The sequence below is a fragment of the Cupressus sempervirens genome, chromosome 10 (assembly GCF_028749045.1).
Source record: "Cupressus sempervirens isolate cs-2001-9-10 chromosome 10, ASM2874904v1, whole genome shotgun sequence".
Lineage (NCBI taxonomy): Eukaryota > Viridiplantae > Streptophyta > Pinopsida > Cupressales > Cupressaceae > Cupressus > Cupressus sempervirens.
This window is the reverse complement of record NC_143127.1, coordinates 721,526,390-721,550,372: the sequence shown is the minus strand read 5'-3', so window position 1 is coordinate 721,550,372 and position 23,983 is coordinate 721,526,390. Positions and strand designations below refer to the sequence as shown.

The 23,983-nt window shown below is 37.3% G+C and overlaps 1 protein-coding gene across 3 annotated transcripts in view; it reads right to left on the bottom strand.

Annotated features, from left to right (window-relative positions):
- Nucleotides 1–23,983, bottom strand: part of NDC1 (NAD(P)H dehydrogenase C1) — a 247,301-nt gene that overhangs the window by 211,217 nt on the left and 12,101 nt on the right. For all 3 annotated transcript variants that reach the window (XM_089804470.1, XM_089804472.1, XM_089804471.1), the window contains one exon: nt 13,295–13,572. In XM_089804470.1, the coding sequence (XP_089660596.1) occupies nt 13,295–13,572 (278 nt within the window). The remainder of the gene's footprint in view (nt 1–13,294; nt 13,573–23,983) is intronic.

Sequence of the window (23,983 nt, the reverse complement as noted above, 5' to 3'; positions counted from 1 at the left end):
TGTTGCTTCTTCTTGTTAATTCCTTGTAACTTTGACAAGAAAAGTGTTCTGATTTTCAGATCAGTCTGATCTAGACACATGAGTTCCCTTAAGTATTGGTCACTAGAACATATTGTCCCCTCTAGACAGAACGGCATTTTCCTTGTGCCTTTTATAAGCCTTCTTATTTACTAATGTGGTTAGTTAGTTACTAACCATTAGTAACTCTTGGAATGGGCACCAATCTTGAGGAAACAATTATGTTGTTAAATAGGCCAACCTAGAGAGGGACATGTCCATTCAATGAACATGCCCCTTGAGTTAGGTATAAGGGAGGGCTAGATTGCAGATTAGAAGACACACTGAAATCCATAAATCTGCTCTTCTAGCAATCTGCCCAATAGAATCATATATAGAAATGTAAACATGTGCAGAAGATCCATGACCTTAACATGGTATCAAAGCCAAACTGCAAATGTGAGAAAATTCATATTTTATGGAGCAATGAGAAAACTAATAATTATGAGGATTTGTTTGAGATTACATATTGAACATGTGGTATAGAATGGAGCTTCAAATACAAATTCCAAAGAATCTGATCAGAATAGTTATTGTTGAGGAACATCACGGGGTCTACTATCAATGCCAACTCAGACCATTCAAGATGTAGCGTAATGATTAGCTTATGCAATGCAAATTCTTGGCCAGTGAGATCATACACTGTGGAGGCTCGAGTCAAAGGAGTTCTGAGTGCAAGAACTCGAGACAGCATGTCATGTGAAGCTTTTCCACATGCTCCAAATATATGATTTGATAGTTTTCGTAATGCAGGACTTTGGAAAAGCATCAAACAGATGTGTGCAATCAGAATAAGAGCATAATAATTTTTTAGAAGACCTTCAAAACTTTGATCAAATTTACTTAGAAAGAAGTACTCTGAAGCGATCTTATATTGGTTTCCCAACAGCTGTCAAGGTCAGGTTGGAGTATGATACAGAATATGGATGGTCATGTTTTGAACTCAAGCATCGACCCTTTCTCTACCTTCTTGGAAATGATTGAAACAATAAAAGTAGTTGAGAACTTACAATATAATGATCTCTCTTTCAATAGTGATTAGAATCTACCCAATCCTCTGACACGTTAAATTCAAGAAGAGTAACTTTTCACCTACAAGTGATGTGTGAAGTAGAGATAATGAAATAAGAGGAATGTGACTTTCTATAAAGTATAAACAACAAAGCTGAGACTGGGACATGATCGGAAGATGAGAAACACTTCAACCAGTTTTCAATTGATAGAAATTTGTTTCCAGTTTCTAGATTTTTTTTTAAGGAAGTCCAACATTGCACATTTTAATTTTTCAGTCCACTTTCATTCGGAGATTAGAAATTTTCATCTTAAAGTTTAATTTCTTTTTTGGATGAATGAAGCGACCAACATTGAGTGGTAGAGACAAGATCCAAAGACGATTTTCTTGTGGAATGACCAACGTGTGTGAATTTTATCCTAGTGTTCTATTTATCAGACGGCTATTAAGAATATGATGGAGATAATAAATAGGGATTGAATTCTATAATTAGCAAGAAGAGACAATAAAACTCCATCGACAGTAATGACAACATCAGGAGCCAAAATATTATTCACGCACGTGATACAAAGAATAGTGATTGTAGATTATTGGAGGGAACTAGACATGATTAATGTCACGCACATGTAAGATCCAAATCCTACATAGAAGAGGTGTCGCAACTTTTAAGATTGATAGCTTCAAATTTGGTATTACATCAGACCAAGAATTATAATTAAATTAAGAATTATCAAAACCTAAGATTAATTATTTGGGGGTACTCAAATTCATGAATAATAGAGAATAGAGAATTTATTCTCTTAAGGATAAGACAAAATTAAAAAGGTGGTGGTGTACAAAATATATAAAGGGCGTACATTAAGTAATACATTTAGAGGAGTTTCAAATGTACAAGCATCGGGTCCCACACACTAGTAGAGGAGATTGAATATGGATTCGACCATGGAGAATTAAGAATCCTGCTATGGTATTGCTCAATTTTTGGAGTATCTGAGAAGTATTAGTAAATAATATGAAAGAGAAATAAAGAGACCTGTGACATCTAAACCACCAACTTTGCATGCAAAGGAGAAAGTTGTGTCAAATCTAGTAGTGACTGCTTAAGCATGGATTTCCTTCCACTGGGAAAGACTCTAAGGAAACTGCACAGAGGAAAAGACCTTGTTTAAATTACAAGGTATAATTTAAAAAGGAGAGCAAAATTATTCCATATGCATGTGTATCAGTTAAATGCCTATTTGACTTGTAATAACATTTGGCAAAATCTGAAGTATTGATGTGCACAGTGGATTTGACTTTTGTCCTACCTGTAGATTGTGTCGTCGGTAGAAATTGTGTATCAGCCGATGGGTCCCTTCGGAAAGGAAATTGTGTATCAGCCAATGGGTCCCTTCGGTAAGGTTCTTGTTATGTAGCCGACGGGTCCCTTCGGAAAGGTTTTTGTTATGTAGCGGACATAATGTATCTAGCCGACGGATACCTTCGGGAAAGTTCTTCGAAAAGTATTTATAACCCCTTCGGAAAGCATTGTAATCATCAGATCTTATCATGAAAGCATAATATAATGTTCTAGCATATGCGAATAATAATAATAAGAGTTCTGCTGGTTGCTGTTCATGTTCGTGTTCATTACCTGTTTGCGTTTCTTAATTAATCCATGCGCTAAACATTTGGGCGTCGTTGCCCGATGAACCTAGTACGCAGGCAGGCGGATATGAATTAAATGCCGAATCAGTTGAACAAAGATAAGAGTAAGCTGAAGGAAAAAGATGACATACGTGTTGCATAGGAAATTTTAATTCTGGCTCGGCAGATAGAGCGCCGAAGGAGATTCCAGAAGATTGCCGACGGAAACAGGAGTGCGGAAGGATTGTTGAAGGAGACTCGACAACAGCTTGATTTGGTGGAAGAAGCGAGGGAGGAGTTTTTGAACCTGCATACGCCACGGGAAGAGAATCCTGACAGAAGGAGATCGACTCGCACGGCTCGGAATGCCGAAGGAGCACGAGCGTGGAGTGACCTCTTCGTCCGAGATATACTTCTAGGACGAATAGCTTCGGTTGACGTACCCTCTTCACCAAACAGCGCGAAAGTTGAAAACAGCGCGGAAGCAGAAAATAGCGCGGGTGTTGAAAACAGCGTGGGTGTAGAAAACAGCGCGAGTGTTGGAAACAGTGCGGGTGTTGGAAGCAGTGCGGGTGTGCACAACAGCGCAGGTGTTCAAAATAGCGCGGGAGCTCAAAACAGCGCAGGTGTTCAAAACAGCGTGGGAGTACAAAATAGTGCAGGTACACAACAAAACCCCCAACATATAGTGATAATGGCAGGTCCAAAGGAAAAATTGCCTAAATTTGATGGTGATGAAGTAGCTGATCCCATTTGACATTGTAAAACATGTGAAATGATCTGGAGGGCAAATGGCATAACAGATACAGACGAATGGATCTGACAATTTCTCGCTACCCTACGGGGTGTTGCAATTGATTGATTTACTGATGCTAATCCACAGAAATTAAATAGTTGGGATAACATTAAGAAGGAGTTCATCGCAGAATTTCAACTTTTGCGTGATGATAATGAAATTGTAGCCGAGATATTCAATACCAAGCAAAAGAAGAATGAAACAGTACGGGTCTTTGCTAGGAGATTGAAGGACTTGATTAGTAAAATGGAGAATAAACCAGCAGATGGGCTCCAGAAAAGATGGTTCATTGAAGGCCTTCACCCGAAGCTGCGGAAAAAGATGAAGATCGTGTCACCATCAACATACGATGAAGCGTACAATCGGGCAATGAACCTCGAAAGTGACCAGAAGACAAAGAAGAAAAAGAAGACCAGTTCATCAGATTCAGATGACGATGACCCTTCAGGAGAAGATAGCAGCGACAATGACGAAGGCAGCAACAAGAAGGTCCGTGCTCTACAGAAGGACATGATTCGGATGATGAAAGAATTCAAAAACATGAACAAGGATACTAAGGGTAATGACCTATGGTGCACGGAGTGTAAGAAAGAAGGCCATATGAAGGGATCCTGCCCGAAAGATCAATTTTGTGAAATTTGCCAGATCCTGGGACACTCGGTAAAGGAATGCCCTTTCAATTTAAAAACAAGAACACCGCAGCAAGTGTTCCTGTCGCAGGAGGCATCCCCGTCAGGAGGGAACGGGAACACCAGTACGGAAGGTGCCACATCAGGTGGATACAGAAACAACTGGCACGGTCAAAATAACAACAATAGCAGCAACAACAATACAGGCGGAAGGAGTCGAATTCAGTATGATGCGAATGGTCGACCGATTGTTCAATGCCGCGCATGCAATCTGTGGGGTCACTTCACCCGAGAGTGTACAACAACGAACACACCGAAGTTGTTATGCAGATGGTGTGGACCTGGTGATCATGAAGATGCTAGGTGTCCAAAGTCGGGAGTAAACTTGATCATCGTCGGGACGGACGAAGAAGAGGTTCTGGCCATCACACGAAAGCAAGCGAAAGTGTACCCCGACCCGACGGAAGAAAAGAAGAGACTGGAGGAAGCACGGGTAGAGATCCAGAAAACAACACAGGCAGAAACAGCACACCTGAAGGACACGTCGAGTACTTCCGTACGGAACTGCGCAGAACATAACATTGTACGGCAAATATTGCAAGCCGAGATACCCGTCACTCACAAACATCGTTCCTCACTGCTCAACTACCAGGAGAACATGGAAGGAAGCAGGAAAGTGGAGCAAGTGCAACGGACAAAAAGGAGAAGGAAAGTGGCGCAAGTGCACAAGATCCGATGCTGTTAGCTCTTTCATCCAGACGCTATCCAGCGGTTGTTGAAATGGGCATTCTCGGGACTGTACTAACGGACACGATCGTGGACGGAGGGTTTGGTGTCAATGTGTTGCCTAAAGACACTTGAAAAAAGTTGGGACAGCCGACATTATGGCCGCCTACATTCCAGCTGCTAACAGCCGATCAACATGGAATCAAGCCATTGGGAGTCCTGACAGCACAACCAGTGACGATTGGAACACAACCATTCCTGTTGGACTTTGTCGTGATCCCACTGAAGCAGAGAGGATATGATGCCATTCTGGGCCGAGGGTGGTTGATACAAGCCAAGGCAAAGCAAGATTGGAAGAAAAATACGTTATCACTTGAAAGCAAAGGCCAGAAGTATGTCATCGATCTACACACTCAGATGGTTGGAGAAGAAGCTCTATCATCGGATTCTGAAGGAGAAGACGATGAAAGGAGGCAGATTATGGAACCTGATCAGGAGGGAGTCCTACGATTGGAAGGAGATGACGATCTGGATTCAGTAAATGGTCTTTACCACTAGCAAATAGAGGATTACGAGTTTTTTCCAAGTTGTAATATGCTAAGGATCGACGAAGGTAAGAAAGAAGAAGGAAATGAATGTCCGAAGGAACATAGAGAAGCCGAAGGAGGAAATGACTGTCTGAAGAAACACAGAGAAGCCGACAGAGGAAATGAATGTCTGAAGGAACACAGAGAAGCCGAAGGAAGAAATGAATGTTCGAAGCAACACAGAGAAGCCGAAGAAGAAAACGCGGATATGACTGAAGCTGAAGGACAGAACATACAGTACGAACCCAAAAGAAGGAAAGTTTCTACTGTACGACTGCGCAGGAAGAAAGTATTACGTCGAACCATAGATATAGCAGAAAGGCACCGGCGGCAAGGAAGACACACGATACGGTCTGCACAGACAACAAAGAGGAAGGGTTTAATAAAAGTTGCAGCAGTGCGGAGTGGATGTGTTATTCACAGCCAGAAGGGGCAGCTGACGAAGTCCATGGTACAGAGCTTCGGGAACAAACTGGGCGATATGGAGATGACACAGAACAGGCGTAGCACGTTTCAACCAAGACAGTTGGCATTGAGGGATGATGGACAGAATAAGATCAACCCAGGCAAGTTCAGAGTTAAGTGGGTTGGACCATATCAAATTCGGGAAGTGGGTGATAATGGAGCAGTAAAACAATGGATGCTAGACGAAAAGGAAGTTGCCGACACAGTGAATAGGTCGAAGTTGAATGTCTGCCATGAAAGAAGTAACGCACCTCCATGGACGAACAACTAAGAGAAGAAGACTGTAAGTACTGTACATATGTAAATATTGTACATAGTTCAAAAAATTTATTTTTAAAAAAAAAAAAAATTTAAAAAGAGAAAAAATGAAAAAAAAAGTACCGTACGGATTTTGTCTACTCACCGTACGGTTTTCACTTGGTTTTTTGGTTGTACGGTTTTTAAGTTGGGAGCTACTGTACGGATTTTGGAAACAAAGCACCGTACGGATTCTTAACTGTTCACCGTACGGTTTTGGAGGAAGTACGGCTTTTGCATATTCTAAAGTATGGGATGTATGGCTTTCTACTGTACGATTTCCAGCAAGTGTACGGTTTTCTTTTTGGTGTCCGGATTTCAATATTTGAAGAAAATAGTACCGTACGGTGTCATATCTGAAGGGAAAAGTACCGTACGGTTTTCATATTTGATGTACGGTTTTTAAAGTGTTGTGCGGTTTTTAAAAGTGTCGTACGGATTTCACAGTGAAGGAAGGAGTGTCATACGGCCTCCATAAGCAATGTACGGATTTCTTAGTGGATGGAAGAATATCATACGGCTTCCTTATGTACCGTACGATTTTCAGGGAAAGGAGTGCCGTACGGTTTTCAGGAAAAGTACCGTACGGCTTCATACTTGAAGGAGAGACTACCGTACGGTTTTTCATATCTGAAGGAGGGCGTACGGTTTTCCTGACAATTTAATAATTGCAATACGGTTTTTTAAAGACAATGTACTGATTTCATGTTTGTAGTACGGTTTTTTAAGAATGTACGGATTTCATGTTTGTAGTGCGGTTTTTAAGAATGTACGGATTTCATGTTTGCAGTACGATTTTTTAAGAATGTACGGATTTCATATTTGTAGTACAGTTTTAAGACAATGTACGGTTTCCATCTTGAAAGTTGTTGTACGGTTTTCCTGTGGTACAACTTTTCCTTGCACTATACGGTTTTTAAAAGTTGCATTTTCTAACACTAAGACCACCGTACGGATTTTGATAGCTTGAGTAGGATAACATACAGAATTTGGAGCCAAATTTTAATTTGCATCGTACGGATTTTGAAGACTTCGAAGGATATTGCAATACGGCTTTTTCAGAAGATTGAAATAGTGAAGACGCCTTCAGATTTGTTTCATCAAAACCCGTGTGCAGGAAGGAGGCATCCATATGCAATCAGCAGACAATGTCAAGATTGAAGCCATACGGATTTCATCACAGAAGGGTGACAAGAGGTTTTCTAAAAAAATTTAAAAAAATAAAAAAACGACGACAGAATCAAGTTGTTCAAAATGAGTGATAGATGATGCCAAAGGGAAGGGGACACATCTGCGGTTGCCAGAAAGAGTGCAGAATCGGCAGATAATGACAGAAATGGTGTGTTCCGTGCATTTCTGTGTGGGTTGCGAAGTGCTAATTTGGTCAGGGAGCGCACCCGGGGCGCTGCCCCAGGACCCCGCCAGGGGCGTTGCCCCCTGGACCCCCAGTCGTTGCGGATATCAGTCGTGGGAATCTGACCAGTTGAAAAGACTTGGAGCTGCGGCAGGCATGGAGTGTCTGTGTATCAGAGGCACTGAGAATAGGTGTTGGCCGTGAGGCTGTCTTGGTGGATGCGTAGAGAGCTCGGGAGGAGCTGATCATCCAGTTGGAGGCAGTGCAGCGACACTTGGTTCAGTGTACTCGGAATTGGAAGGCAGAAAGCGGCACAGGTGGCTATCAGGGTCAGATGTCAGATTGACTAAGGTGACAATGTTGAAGACCAGTTAGTCAGTCAATGTATTTTGGTTGTTGATTTGTCTCAGAGATTTTGCAATAGTCATCAGGAGACGACTTTTCTTTTTGGGGGGGATGATGTCGTCGGTAGAAATTGTGTATCGGCCGATGGGTCCCTTTGGAAAGGAAATTGTGTATCAGCCGATGGGTCCCTTCGGAAAGGTTCTTGTTATGTCCGACAAGTCCCTTCGGAAAGGTTTTTGTTATGTAGCAGACATAATGTATCTGGCCGACAGATACCTTCGGGAAAGTTCTTCGGAAAGTATTTATAACCCCTTCGGAAAGCATTGTAATCATCAGATCTTATCATGAAAGCATAATGTAATGTTCTGGCATATGCGAATAATAATAATAAGAGTTCTACTGGTTGCTGTTCATGTTCGTGTTCATTACCTGTTTGCATTTCTTAATTAATCCATGCGCTAAACAGATTGCCTTTATATAGATTTCTTGAAAACGATAATATCTCCATTATCAATATTGGTTGTAGACAGATTTGAGATGATCATCGACAAGTGTAAAATTGTTTGTCAGTTCCTCGATATGGAGACATTTGGAGAATTTACAATGAGTAAGCTGAATGCCACTCTACTGAAAGGAAACTCCCATTCAGAATAAGTTTGATCCACTATAAAAGGGAACCTTGGAATAAGAACAAATGATTCTATCATCTTAGACAAACTCGATTATTTTGTTTGAGAGGGAGTTCATCAATGAAGATAACTCGTGGATAGAATCACTAATGAGATGCACATGGATAAAGATTACATCATCAGACTACAAATCATTTTACTCAAGGCATTTCTGATCTTCCCTCAAGTCCAAGAGGGAGTGTTAATGATTGTGGACTTAGAAAAGATGCATTCTATATAACCTTATAACTATTCAAATTATTAGTATTGGTTCTCTTAGAAAGAAGGGAATAAAGTGACATCATGCTGTGATACTAAGATCATGGATATTAGCATGGTATGCCTTCCTAACAAAAGGAGATGCTAAATGATCTTCAATGGTGAATCTTGACTCAGAGGGAGTAGACCATGCTTTATTGATTCCCGAGTAAAAAAGAATTTGTATCAAAGAAATCATAAGTATCATCTTATAAGAAGGTTATATGTCAAAGAGAGTACCTAGAAGATCAAGTTGACTCCCCAGGATCTAGGTTATACAAACTCAGACTGAGTGTAGCATGTCAAGATGGTGTATACTCATAAAGTACAAAAGCTTTCATCAAGGTTATGATGGAAAGATAAGTATCTATTGTACTTGAGCTCTTCTTTTACCTTATGTCTATAATATCTTTCATTTGTATTTTTATAAGAAGAGTATATGCCTTGATTTTATTTTTTTCTAAAGAATGTTCTTGTAGGAAAAAAAAAATTGTATTCAAAGGGATTCAAAGGGATGTTCTTGTAGGAAAAATTTGGATTCAAAGGGAGTTTGACATCTCATCAAGGCAACCTTGAATAAGGAGTTCGGAAGATTTGATACCCAGTAGAAGTCTGGAAAATCTAAAGTGAGCAACCATCTGATGGGCCTACCTTTATAAACATCTTGGTGTGGAAGCATTTCTCAACAAACAATCTTGCAACATTAGTTTGCAGTAATAGAAAACAATCTTCCAACATGAATTTGCAGTGATAGCAAATGATCTTATGGTGTTTTAAATCAATAGAGGACTACTGGCAAATCTTGAATAGATTCAAGATTGTATTGTGAATGAGACATTTCAATGTCTATGAATCACAACCTGTACAAAGAGAGAATTTACTTATTCTCTAGACTTTACCCTTAAGTACTGGGAATTAAAAAGTAGGTATTCTTATCAAACCTCTCTAAGAGTGATCATCTCAGGAAAGATCCAAGTATGATTGAATTGTTTTGTATTCTTATGATAATTTATATTATTGTCAGGATATTGACTATTATGGGGCTTTACCATTTGTGTTTGTTATTTAAGAGGTGACAATCTCTAAAATAATGAACACTTGTATAAAGACATTATAAGAGGTGACAATCTCTAAGATAATGTTCTGACCAGTAGAAAACTACTGGCAAATTTGGATGAATTTAAGATCATGTTGTGATGGAGGCATTTCTATGTCTATGAATCACAACTTGGATAAAGAAAGAATTTAATTATTCTCCAGATTTTATCCTGTGTAAGGCATTCTAGTAATGGATTGCTGGTAGAATCTAGATCTTGGATGAAATCAAGATCATGTTGTGACAGTGACATTTCTAAAACTCTAGACGTCACAACTCGAGTAAAGGGAGAATTTAACTATTCTCTAGTCTTTATCCTGAGTATTGCATTCTATGCAATACTATTATTACAAGCTCAGGTAATACTTCATATCACAAGCCTTTTCAAACACCCTGTGTTACAAGCCTACGTGATTAGATAGTTTGTATTACGAACGATGCTTAGTGATTTGATCACAAGATCTGGTGATAACTTATATTACAAGATTTGTAATATGATGTGTTTTAAGGTATCATTTATATGATGATACATCATGGTTGAAATTCATAAAGGTATAAAGTGTATATCTATGCTTAGTCATCTCTATTAATGTTGCTAGATATGTCTCTATCACTTATCAAGTTAAGAAGGAGTGTTAATTCCTTATAACTTTAACAAGACAAGTGTTTTGATTTTCAGATCAGTCTGATCTGGATGCATGAGTTCCCTTAAGTATTGGTCACTAGAACATATTGTCCCCTCTAGACAGATCGGCATTTTCCTTGTGCCTTTTATAAGCCTTCTTATTTACTAATGTGGTTAGTTAGTTACTAACCATCAGTAACTCTTGGAATCGGCACCAATCTTGAGGAAACAATTATGTAGTTAAATAGGCCAACCTAGAGAGGGACATGTCCATTCAATGAACATGCCCCTTGAGTTAGGTATAAGGGAGGGCTAGATTGCAGATTAGAAGACACACTGAAATCTATAAATCTGCTCTTCTAGCAATCTGCCCAAATAGAATCATATATAGAAATGTAAACATTTGCAGAAGATCCATGACCTTAACACTTCTAACCTTTGAAACTGTCGTCTTCCTGTAGCCCACTTGATTAGCATAGACATCACTATTTCCTTTCTCTTCTAGCATCAAATACCACTTGGCAACAGTTTCTTGAATTTTCGGCATCACATCATTCCCATGATTCGTGTCCACCGTCGAGACCAGCTGGCTTATAACACCAAGGAGGAAAACTCTATGTTCATCCAATTGTCTTCATCTTTTCTATGATGATTCTTGTTCTGTGCATCTAAGTCTTTCCCCAAGAATGGCCTACAACAAAGAAACGGCTCACAATAGTTATAATTTGTGACCAATGGAGAAGCTTTGTTCTTGTTTCTCTAACATTGCAAATCCTCCAAAAAATGTACCAATCATTATCTGCGATAAATCCTATAATGTCCAGGAAGGAAAATTCGCTTGCAATTTTCAGTTACTATAATCTACAATTTCTTTTCACATACTGCCAATAGGTGTTACACTAATACCCCTCTACTCATATTACTATCGCTAACAAAACATTTACGTTTCATAAGAAATGTCCCGCATAGGCTCCTATGGCATCCTGATAGCCCGTTGAGAGTAATGGCTCCTCTACAGCTTTCCAACAATGATTTCCAATTAGTAACCCTAGGAGACTCAATTTTCAAGCATTTCGTAAATAACATCGATGATGACCATCTTCAGCTTACTGATATTTCTCCAGTTAATAAACTCGACACAGTCTACAACCTTTCATCCAGATAATAATCAACACTTAACACAAATTGTCTCTGACGAACAAGACCATTTTCATGCCTAATGAGCAGAGTCAATGTCATCCTTCCCACACAAGTCAAATTGCAAAATGAATGGTCTACCCAGTCGTAATTAAGTCTGTTTGACCTAATACTCCAAAAAGAGCTCACAATACTTTCTTATTTATAGATACCAACCTCAATACTCAAACTGGACTATGTGATTAACTCCCGAGCAATCATCATTGTTATATCTTCTATTTTTCCAAATAGTTCTATTGTGAATTATTCATGACACAGGAAAATATTTTTCCTTTTTTTACTTTAGAGGAAGCCCAAATAATAAACGCTTCACTAGCGTTTCCCAAACATTAAATCTCATACACTTAAGTCTTTAGCATATATCGGGCCCCCCATGAAGTCTTCAACCAACAATGATTTTATTTAGAATTATTGCCAAAACAAAATACTTTACATCTCCAAAGGTGGTCTCCAGAACAATATCTGAAAAACAATATCCAAATCCAAGCATGCCCAAATGAATGAAGTTTTCTTCTCTTTATGCTCAAAATGACCCTTCATCTTCCTTCTCCTATCCTTATGTATTTTTCTTCTTTGTCACCTTTATCCCACTTTATAATATTAAATTGACCCATTTTATAAATTTGCATTAAGCTCTCATAAGAAAAATTTAATATTTTATGAATTGACTTTAGAACTTCCTAATGTCCCAAAAAGGGGACATTACAAACAGAGATCAGGAACAGCTATAAAGTTATAATCCACTCTTTGTACTTGATTTTCCAGATATGTACTCAAGTTGACATGCTATCAGCATCGCTAGCTGCTTTTTCCTCCTTTGTGAAGTTTTCCATGGTAAAATCTAGAGCCCAATTTTCCGTTTCGGTTGCTTTAATGGTTTCAGTTATTGCACAATCTAAACTCCAAGAGCAATCTGATAGTTTGTTGTCAAACAGCAATAAATTTTGGTGATTCATAGTTTGTAAGTTTAAATGACATCCATGCAACCTCCAATGCATAGTTGAGATAGCATAAATAATTTTCTCCTGCTTTTTACAAGGCCAACATTCGTGAGGGTGCAGGAATAAAAACAAATATTCATATGGGCAAACTGATAACTTGTTAATTTAAATACAAGGGTCTCGTATGCCACGAAAAGATGCTGACTAGACTAATGCCTGTCTCTTTTACCACTCAATAATAGTTGTGCGTAAAAAACATAGCAGGACAACCAATTTCTCTTATCAACAATGCCATATTAAATTTGATAAAAGAAATATGGGTTGTAAGATTGGTTCCTATATCATCTTTATGTACATTTAAAGTAGCATTATACCCAAAAACCACAAGACTAAACACACTAAACATTTAGAAAACAGTATCAATGTTGACATAAATTACAAAAGGCATGAGAGTTGGCTTAGAAATTTAGAAGGTTGTATACTAAGTAAATGAAATGTACTTGATAAATGAAATATTGTGGTTGGAAAGGAGTCCACCTATAAATGGAAGCACTCCCACCTCCAAAATGTGAAAAAAAAAAAAAATTTACATAATAATCTAGCAAGTGATCTCACCCGTAAGTCAGGCCAGGTAAATGATCTTGTTGGAGATTCTTCTTCAAATAATTGACCATCCTCTCCCATACCCTGTCCTGTCATAGTTGCAAATCTGTGGAAACAACGTGGATTTGTTTCAGAAATAATTTGGTTGACACTTTTGAATCTGATCTTGATAGACATGAATTTTCTTGATATGTATCGCGAAAGGAAGTTTCTGCAAATCCTTCTTGAATTAAGAAGTAAAGGGTAATGCATGCTTGACGTGAAAGACACATCTGTGAAATGTTTTCCATCTGCAGGACAATAGAAAGAAAATCAATAAAGGTCAAACAATTCAAGAACGGGAGACTGGGAATATGTTAGAATATCAATATTATCAATACCAAATATTATCATGGAATTTTACTAAGTACACACATGGCAATTAAGATCAAGGATGAGAATATGTCCCAAACCTAGGTTCAATATCCCTGTTCCCAAAGAATATGTCCCAACTCTAGGTTCAACATCCCTGTTCCCAAAGAATATGTCACAACCCTAGGTTCAATATCCATGTTCCCAAGCTATTTTTCTATTCGACTGTCATTTATAGGATTGTAGGAATACTTATATGTGTATCCTGTTTTGCATTTCTATATTTCTGTATTTCATCTCCTTGACCAAAAAGGGACTTGGTGGAACAAGGCTTGCAAGCACAAGTGAACAGTTTGTATCCTAATTAGAAAAATGTTCACGCATTTGACAAGACAACAAGAAACGGATAAGGTCAAATGTGACAACCACCAAAACCCAGATGTGGAGAGAGAATGATCCATAGTCAACATTTATATGAATAAGCACTTATCGCAGTGTAGATATATAGTTATATTCCAAACAAAGAATATAGAAGTAATTTTATGATTCCCAAAAATTTAGACCTCTCATTTATTTAAACAAAATGACCAGATTTTTTGACTTCTTGTGTATCAGGAAACTACTATTTATATTGAACTAAATATAAAAAGCTTGTGTAAACACGTGAGAACAAACGCTTGACACAGAGATAGCCACTTCTAGTAGAAAATTCCACAAAAAAAAGAGTCTGAAACTATTTTTAATCCTTCTAGAATATTTTTAATATAGAGATACAAAGGTATATTTTGAACCCTCAGCTCAATGTAACATAGGGATCTCCTTTGTTTCTGACTACTATTTTCCTATCTTCTAAAATAGTCTTAGAGGATGACCAAAAATAGTCTTAGAGGATGACAAAACATTGATTTTACAGGCATTAGCTATGATTAGCAACAATTTAATAGCATTGGATATTTTGTAGTTTCTAACATGATGTAATATATATATTATAAACTAATAGCATTGTGATAAAAAAGAACATATTTACAAGACTTGGACTCGTTAAACTGATCTATGAATCAGATTTGGCACTTTTCTTTTACAGCATCTTTATTTGGCTCATTTGGTGCTTTGCAAAGTTGTGTTTCACTTGTTTGGTCTTGTTTGCCATCAGTTCCAGTTGCAGTCACAAGGAATGGCCAAGTCTGAGACTCTGGGACATGCTCAGGCCTGTTTACCTTGGGATCGACTTAATCTGAGCAAGTTTGAGAGAATATTGTAATTATGGAATAGAATGAGTACCGTGCAATATATGTGTTACAGTATAAGAGGTGAAATATTAAAGTTATACAACTAGAGACATAATCTTATGATCATGATGTAGATGGAGTTATGGTGTAGCTGACTTGTGGCACACATAACTCATGATTGGGTAGAACAGGCCCAGCTAATTTTGTAAGAGGCTAAATCATTAATTTGTGCAATTACGTATATTTGCTTGTCAGACAGCTTGATGTGGAAAGGGTTTTTTGAGTCACAATGGATTTAAAAATGAAAAAGTCTCCATTTCCTACAATCAAGGTCAGCAGCTCAAATGTCATTTTTTGCATTGTGATGGAAATTCCAATATTCTCTGTCATTAACAGATGTGGAATAAAAAGGAAATATATTGTATACATTTGTTCTCAAAACCTGAGCTTTAGTTTAAGGCTAGGAGAAAGGTCTGTAGATGTCCACAAAAAATAATACGACATGATCCTGAAACCAAGGAATGTTAAGCAAAGGCAAAGTAGGAAAAGAAACAATTGGAGGAAACAAGAATTGTAGACTATTATAACACAATAGATTTATTATAAGACAGTGCAATCTCTCCGAGAAGGTCATGGGAGTAGATGCACGATTTGGGATAGCAAAGATCAATTCAAAAAAGTGAAGAAACAAGAAATGAAATCATAATCATTCAATTCACATCTTGGGATCAGAAATCAATCGATCAATTCATCATTCAAACATCAATGATTTAAGCATCACCTTATCAAACCCACATTCAATCATTCAATCATCAGAAGCGAAGGAAAGATGCTAAGAAAAGATTTTAGTGATAACTCAGAACAGCATTCATTTATATGAGTACTGCATAATATTTATAATGTATAATAAGTGTTCTGGTGACTCTCCATTTAGATTTTGTATGTGTTTCAGTAATATAATGATAGTATGTAACTGCTTATATATACATACAGACTTGTATACTTATATCTGTATATATGCATTTTACTGATTACTCATGAATGCTGTAATATAGGATGTGTGAAATATCATGTTTCTTTTCTGTCTGTTACAACTAGACATACTAGGGAAATACAGGAGTCACAGAAGAGAGAATGGTCACCTTCTAACCACGCAACCCCATGGTATATGAGTAAGGAGTTCCATGGGCAAAAGGGGGGCAAGGAGACTGCCTTTGGGCTTAGGGAGGAGGGATTTTCTGGGCACCCTATTGTGAATGATCCTCACGACCTCTATCATGGTGAACCAATGCATACATATACTCCATCATTGAGAGGCGGGGTACAAGCAACAAGGATAACTAAAATAGTGATAGGACACAAAAGGTATGCCACCTTGTGTGTTGGCAAGGGCCGCATAAGGCCAAGAGGGAAGATATATCTGCTCTTGGAACTGTTAAATTTTGAACCAGAATATATGAATGCAAAGATCAGAAACTTAAAAACAAAATACAGGAAAACCAGGCACAGGTTAACCCTGGAAATACCCTCCTACTCAAGGGAAAACCCAGCCACATGCAAAAGGACGATCCTTTATTGAATGATCAAAAATGAATACAAAGCTTCACAAGCTTGCTCTGAAAATAAATCTTTCACAGAGATTGTTGACTCTTAACAATCAGGATATCTGTCTTCTAATAGTTTTGGGCAGATCTGCTATACCATTCTCCTCACAGAAGAGTGTTTTACTCATACTAAAATTATAACCACCAACCATACTTCTCATGTATCTCAGAGCACATAGAGAGAACTATCAGTGATAATATTGAATAAGGCACTCTCAGTGCTGATACAAGTTACAGAACTCACAGAGCTAATACGAGTTACAGCACTTCCCAAAAAACAGAACAAAAACGATGATTTCCTTTCAATGCTCAGAATTAATGTACAGAGATACGACAATCACCTGAGACAATAGCCACAGCGGATACAATAGTAATCTGACTTCTCTAAATCTGACAATACCCATACGAATCTGAAAGGAAAATGATAACGGCAATCTTTTAAATCTGCCAATAAGTATTCAATGTCCATAGCATAGAAAAGAACAATCACCGCAGGTAGGAAAACTGGAACCATAAAATGAACGGAACCGGACAGTCACCATATGAATAAGAGACATCATCCAATGACGCCGACGAACATAGAGAAGAGTTACAAGATCACCAAATGCCTTCCATTACAAAACTGAACATATGGCTTGAATGGATCACTTCATGACATTGACTACCAGTGTGGAATCACGATGGATGCCAAGTAACAAAACAGTAGCAGAAACTTAACTGTTTGAACAGATGGATCAATTAATCAAAGGCAAAACGACAAGGCTAGGATGTGAGACATAGAATAGACAGTACAAAGATATCTCAAAGAAGAGAGGCCCAACAATTGGAAGAATTGGTTGAACAGGAAGGAGCACGGCAACTAATAATTCCAAAAACTGGTAATGAATGAACCAAGAAGGAAGACAAATGTTTACAAACACAAAATGTCTCTGCAACTTCATAGTGAAAACAAGGAATAACAAAATCACCCATAGATATCTGAGATGATCGATCAGGAACACTCAGGAAGAATGATATCTCTCGCAGCTGTAAAACATTAACACTCCCTCTTAACAAGAGCACGATCATTCAAATGTCATAGTGTCTCAACCTGACAGGCTCAAAGAAGTTGCAACTAAAAGATGTTAATAGCAATATCTCATCATAGATTTTCTTAATATAAAATTGTCGTCACAGCATAACAATATTCACCATTGCTACTCCCAAAGGTTGAAATAGAAAACTAAGTCATGGAGTCGCATGTGACTTCCACCATGGCTAATCCAAGAGGGTGGATCCACCATAGCTGATCTCAAAAGGTGGAACAGGGAATTTCACCACAAAATTCTCTCGCAGAGAAGAACTCATTAACAAGGGATTACACCTCAAACTTCTCTTGACAAGAACTCATTAACAAGGGATTGAACCTTGAACTTCTCTTGCAGCGAAGAACCTGTTAACAAGGGATTGCACCTCGAACTTCTCTAGCAAAGTACTCATTAAAGCACATAAAGGATCATTTGAATGCTTCAAGTGTCTCCTCAAATGTTTTTTGTAAACTGCTTGCATTCATTAAGATTCTCCTCGAGCTGTAAGACTTCTTCTGAGGAACTAGGCTCTTTAATGCAGGAGCATCCAACAATGTAAGGGAAATCCTATAATCCTTATGTGCTTTAATAAGTACTTTGCCAAAGAAGTTTGAGGTGCAATCCCTTGTTAATGGGTTCTTCTCTACAAGAGAAGTTCGAGGTTCAATCCCTTGTTAATGAGTTCTTGTCAAGAGAAGTTTGAGGTGTAATCCCTTGTTAATAAGTTCTTCTCTGCGAGAGAATTTTGTGGTGAAATCCCCCATTCTACCTTCTAAGATCAGCTATGGACATAAGGATCCTCTAAATGTTGAGACTCCCTCCTTACAAGGACAACATTCTCACTGCTTTAATGATCTCAATAAATTAGAGTTGATTCCAATGTTTGACTAAACAAGGAGCATTAGCAAGCACATTGCTACATGAGCTTGCTAAGCTTTTGCAAAGGATTTGGCACTTTCCCTCTGCTCTTCAAGCTCCCTCTAAACTTCAAGCACTTGCATCAACCTCCTCATTCAAGGTTGCCTGCAATGCTGGCCTTAAAGGAATGGTTTTCAACACTAATCTCTAGAACTTCTGACATGCCCAAATCCAGTAGCATCCTCCTCAACCTCGTTCTAGATCACCCACTCTAGAGCTACCAATTTCAAAATTCGGAATGACTATACAGATCTGATCTCCACAGCAAAGGAATCTCAATCTATATATAATTTCTCTCATAATGACAAACTATATACATTCTTCCTCTTTAATGATGTTATGTGACATCAAATCAGTCACATGACTGCAAGTAGTGTCCCCATGTTTATTTTTTACAACCTACATGACTTTGCATGTAATCTCTCATTGATCTCGTTGCTTCTTGATCTATTGTGGAAGCATTTTAGAGAGATTAGTAGAAGTTCATAGAATCAACTAATCATGAGGAGAAATATACAAATCAATGCTAAACGCATACAAGATTGTTACATCCCAAATATTACCAAAAATTTTAAACTGATGATAGTTGTTGAAACAATTTATTTTTGATCATGTGAAACAAGTTAGTTAATTTTAGCCGTTGTATCAATTTGTTTCTTTTCCTGATGATGTTAAAATGAGTTAGTTAATTATAGTCGTTGTATCAATTTACTTCTTCCTGATCATATGAAAATGAGTTAGTTAATTATAGCCGTTGTATCAATTTACTTCTTCCTGATCATGTGGAAATGAGTTAGTTAATTATAGCCATTGTATCACTTTACTTCTTTCTGATCATGTGAAAATGAGTTAGTTAATTATAGCCGTTGTATCGATCATGAGAAAGTGAGTTAGTTAATTATAGCCGTTGTATCAATTTAATTCTTTCCGATCATGTGAAATGAGTTAGTTGAAGTACACGTATGATGATGAGATATTTTCATGAACATGAGAAGAAAGAAAGTTATTCTAACGATGATGAAAATCTAAACGATCACTAGATGATTTTGAATTAACGATTTATAAATCTTGAATTGATGTCTTGGCGAGAGAGTTGTTTTGATTGATTGCAAGAAGAAGACTGAAGAGAGAGTGGAAGCATTGCTAAACAGGGTCATCGGAAGGGGATGGTCGAATAGCCCAATCATCAAAACCAACAGGTTTGTCCTAAAAGCTATCTTGGCAAGATTACTAGGACTTGACAACATATTACATGGTGGAACTGCATGAGCTATAAAGGGAACATTAAAATAAATAGTATAAAGTAAACATAAATTCTTATCTTTAAAAGAATTATCAAATATTATTATTATTAAACATTCTCTAATAAGAACACATGTAAATAAAAATAAGGTGACACCAATACATTATAAATCATAATCTAATGGTGCCACCTTATTAATACGTACACATGAATGTAGGAAAGAATATATAATGATAATAAAATAACAATAACCCTTTTAACTTCCGATTTTTCTTCTTTTCTTTCCCTCCTTCTATTTTTATATTGATTTGAAAGATATTCGAATGGGTTCTTGTAACTATTGGGAAGCCGATGAGTCAAATTAACTTTATATTAGAGTCTCATGAGTTATCGACTCATACACCATTTCCTCTCTATTTTCGATGAATCTCAACTCACATCCTTGAAGGAGAAAAACTGTGAAGTATTTCCGATTGCTATTTTCTTTACACATTAATCTCACATCCTCAGAACTGTGAATCAAGCTAGGCTCAGGTCTATATCTTGCCGTAGCAGAATACAGGAACAGTCATGTAAGGGTATTTCTTTTTCTTTGCACGTTTTAATCTACTTTCATATGCTGACTATATGCATAATCCTTATCATTTGCTATGCTGACTGTGTGCATAATCCTGGTCATTTTGCTATACCGACTGTATGCATAATCCTTATCATTTGCTATGTCGATTGTATGGATATCATTTGCCATGCCAATTGTATCATTTTGCTATGCTGATTGTAAGCTTGTCTATCTGATGGAATCCGGCTGAAGTTGAAAACAAGTTATAATTAAACTCATTCCAAGATGTGAATGTGCTACATTTTAAATTAAATACTGAAGCCACCTTTTTCCCTTTCAGTCTGAAATCGATTTGATAAGAGAAGATTCTTGTTTAATTATTTTGTCCAATATCTCCTTGATAATCTTGTCTCTTAACTTAGAGTATCAACCTTGAACATGCCATAATAATCTCGAATAATAATTTTGATTAGAACATAATACATTCCTTTCTTTCATACTGAGATGATAATGAATTGTAATGATCCCATCTTTTGGCCTTCACGTTATCCAAACTCTAAGTGAAGGATAAGAAAAAATTAAATTAATTTCTTATAAAGTCATTAAATAAATTAAAATTAAAAGGTGGCTTTATATTTAATTAATTTAATTAATTATTGTATTACAAAGGAGATGCATCTAGAGTGTGTATTAATTATTGGAAAGGTGGAAGCCTCTAGAAGCACAATTAATTATTGCAAGAGAGGAGTTTCTAGAGAGTGCATTAATTATTGGAAGGGGGAAACTTCTAGCACTTGCAATTAATTAATGTTTTAGTTCTTTCTAGAAGGGTGAAGGAATAGGATAAATAGGGGTGAGAGTCTCATTGTTTAGCATGGGATTATTGTATCGAATGATTATGACTTGCATTTGATAACAGCTTGAATGTGTGAATCACACTCTTTTTTGGCAATAGAGGACGTTCATTCTCTGTTGTAACATTCTAGACGTCATTCCCTTAGGGTTTGGCCGTTGGAATACATCTCTTTGTACTTGATTGCAGCATTTTTAGAATTAATATAATTTCAGCAGTTGGTTCAGCTTTTGGGCATTCCTGGGTGTCCATTACAGTGGTATCAGAGCTCTAAGTCCTGCCATCCTGTGGAGATCATATTGATAGTCAGATAAAGATGTATATTAGTCCAGATCAAGATGTGATGTTTAGACAGTTATTGGGTACATTAGAGAAGAGGCAACGTATGCAACAGGAGCAAAATAGGCGAATGGATATGATGTTGCAACTTATGGCTACAAAGATGGGCATCAACATTGACGATTTGTATGTTGCTCCAGAGCAGAAGGTAGTCGATTCTTCAAATGGGATCGAGACACCATCGGGCTATGCTATTGGTGATAGTCAGGAGTCCACATATGAAGTTTTGTCAGAGGATGGCGATGCAACAATAATGGGATTAGGAGAATGCGAGGATACTATCATATCAGCAGCCACTTCTGTGTTCGTTGAACCATCCAACAAGGAGTTTAGCAATATGCATGCAGTTGTAGATGTGTGCTTTGATGATAGCACACCTATTATTGCTAATGAGGTGAGTGATATAGTGACAGAGTCATATTATACTATTGATCAACAAAGTGTAGATGTTCACTTCTGTGATAGTACTATGTTCAACATGGATGCCACATTGTCTTATGACAATTTGATGTTTGAGGTTGATATTGATCACTCTCTTGAGTGGAGTTGGGCTTTGTTTTCACCATCTACAAATATTCAGTTTTGTGTTGCAGCAGTTGGGAAGAAGAGATTTCATAGATCTTATACGGAGTTACCTTTTGGTGACATTCTAACTTCTTCACCATCAGCACAAGTATTGGGTGCTAGGTTGCATGACATGTGGTTGGTCCTGATGATGCTGATTTGTAGTTGGTTTAATGTCCACAAGGATGTCGCATACGACTTCTATTGGGATCCAGGTGGAGGTTGGAGTCCATTATGTTACTTAATTGCTTGAGGACAAGCAATTTCAAGGAGGGCGGATTTGTAATGATCCCATCTTTTGGCCTTCACGTTCTCCAAAGTCTAAGTGGAGGATAAGAAAAAATTAAATTAATTTCTTATAAAGTCATTAAATAAATTAAAATTAAAAGGTGGCTTTATATTTAATTAATTTAATTAATTATTGTATTACAAAGGAGATGCTTCTAGAGTGTGTATTAATTATTGGAAAGGTGGAAGCCTCTAGAAGCACAATTAATTATTGCAAGAGAGGAGTTTCTAGAGAGTGCATTAATTATTGGAAGGGGGAAGCTTCTAGCACTTGCAATTAATTAATGTTTTAGTTCTTTCTAGAAGGGTGAAGGAATAGGATAAATAGGGGTGAGAGTCTCATTGTTTAGCATGGGATTATTGTATCGAATGATTATGACTTCCATTTGATAACAGCTTGGATGTGTGAATCACACTCTTTTTTGGCAATAGAGGACGTTCATTCTCTGTTGTAACATTCTAGACGTCATTCCCTTAGCGTTTGGCCGTTGGAATACATCTCTTTGTACTTGATTGTAGCATTTTTATAATTAATATAATTTCAGCAGTTGGTTCAGCTTTTGGGCATTCATGGGTGTCCATTACATGAATCCACACTGAGGAATTCACCGGCGATAATGCCATAATAGGTGGAGAGGTGTATGATGGATATGACTCGTGAGCACCTAGGAATCACCGGCATAGTAGCCTGAGAAAGTGAAGAGGTGTAGAGAGTCCGTATAGGAAAATAATAACATCAGATTTGATTAATAAATTAAAATACTAAATAAGCTCATGCATGTTCCAGATATGTATAAATTGTCAAGTCGAGTGGTGGAGATCGGGTTTGTAGACCCAATTGGAAAACCCTTGACCAAGGTGGAATTTAGGCGAATGTGCCGAACATGTGATCTTGTTGAATGTCCATATGCTTCAGTTATTTTGGAGAATAACTGCTGGGACTTCAACCCACCGGGTTGCTTTGATGGCTGGACTTATGAACATCCCAATCCAGACCTCGAGGGGGGGAGGGTCGTTCTATTTATTTAGAATGTGTGGGGATAAGTAATGGTCCACAGTTGGAAGGTTAAGCCTATGATAATGCTTCTCCTCTCACCAATGCCACCAATGCCAAGACTTGGTCAACAAGTTAAAGAAATTCTTCCATTTTTACAGTATGTTCCTTTCACTTATTATCTTCAATGATAGATGGTTATTTTCATTTTCAAGATAGAGAAAAAATGTTTATGTGAATTTCAATTGTTTTAGATGCCGTTATTTTGATTTCAGTTGAATTATTAGAAATAGTTTAATATCTCAAAATTATGTAGATTTACTTACAGTTATAATCAGATGGTTTAAATCAATGTCATGTGAAAGGAATTCGGTTACTTTTAGTATTATTGTCTTGAAAATAGTTAATTATGATTGTATAATTTGGTTAAGAAAATTTGTATGTTACAAAGATGTACTATTCCCAATGATATAACATGAATTAATATTAACTACATTATTCAAATGTACAAACATAAAGCACTCATCTCCTTATTGTTTAAGTGTCCTATCAGCTTTCGATCTCCATATCTTTCCCTGCTATCAGCAACATGATCTATTTCACCATATCAATACTATAAAGATCCACTCCAAAGTGATCTTTGTGAGCCATTGGGAGTCGAATGCTAAGAGATGGTTCATGATCATTGAGCA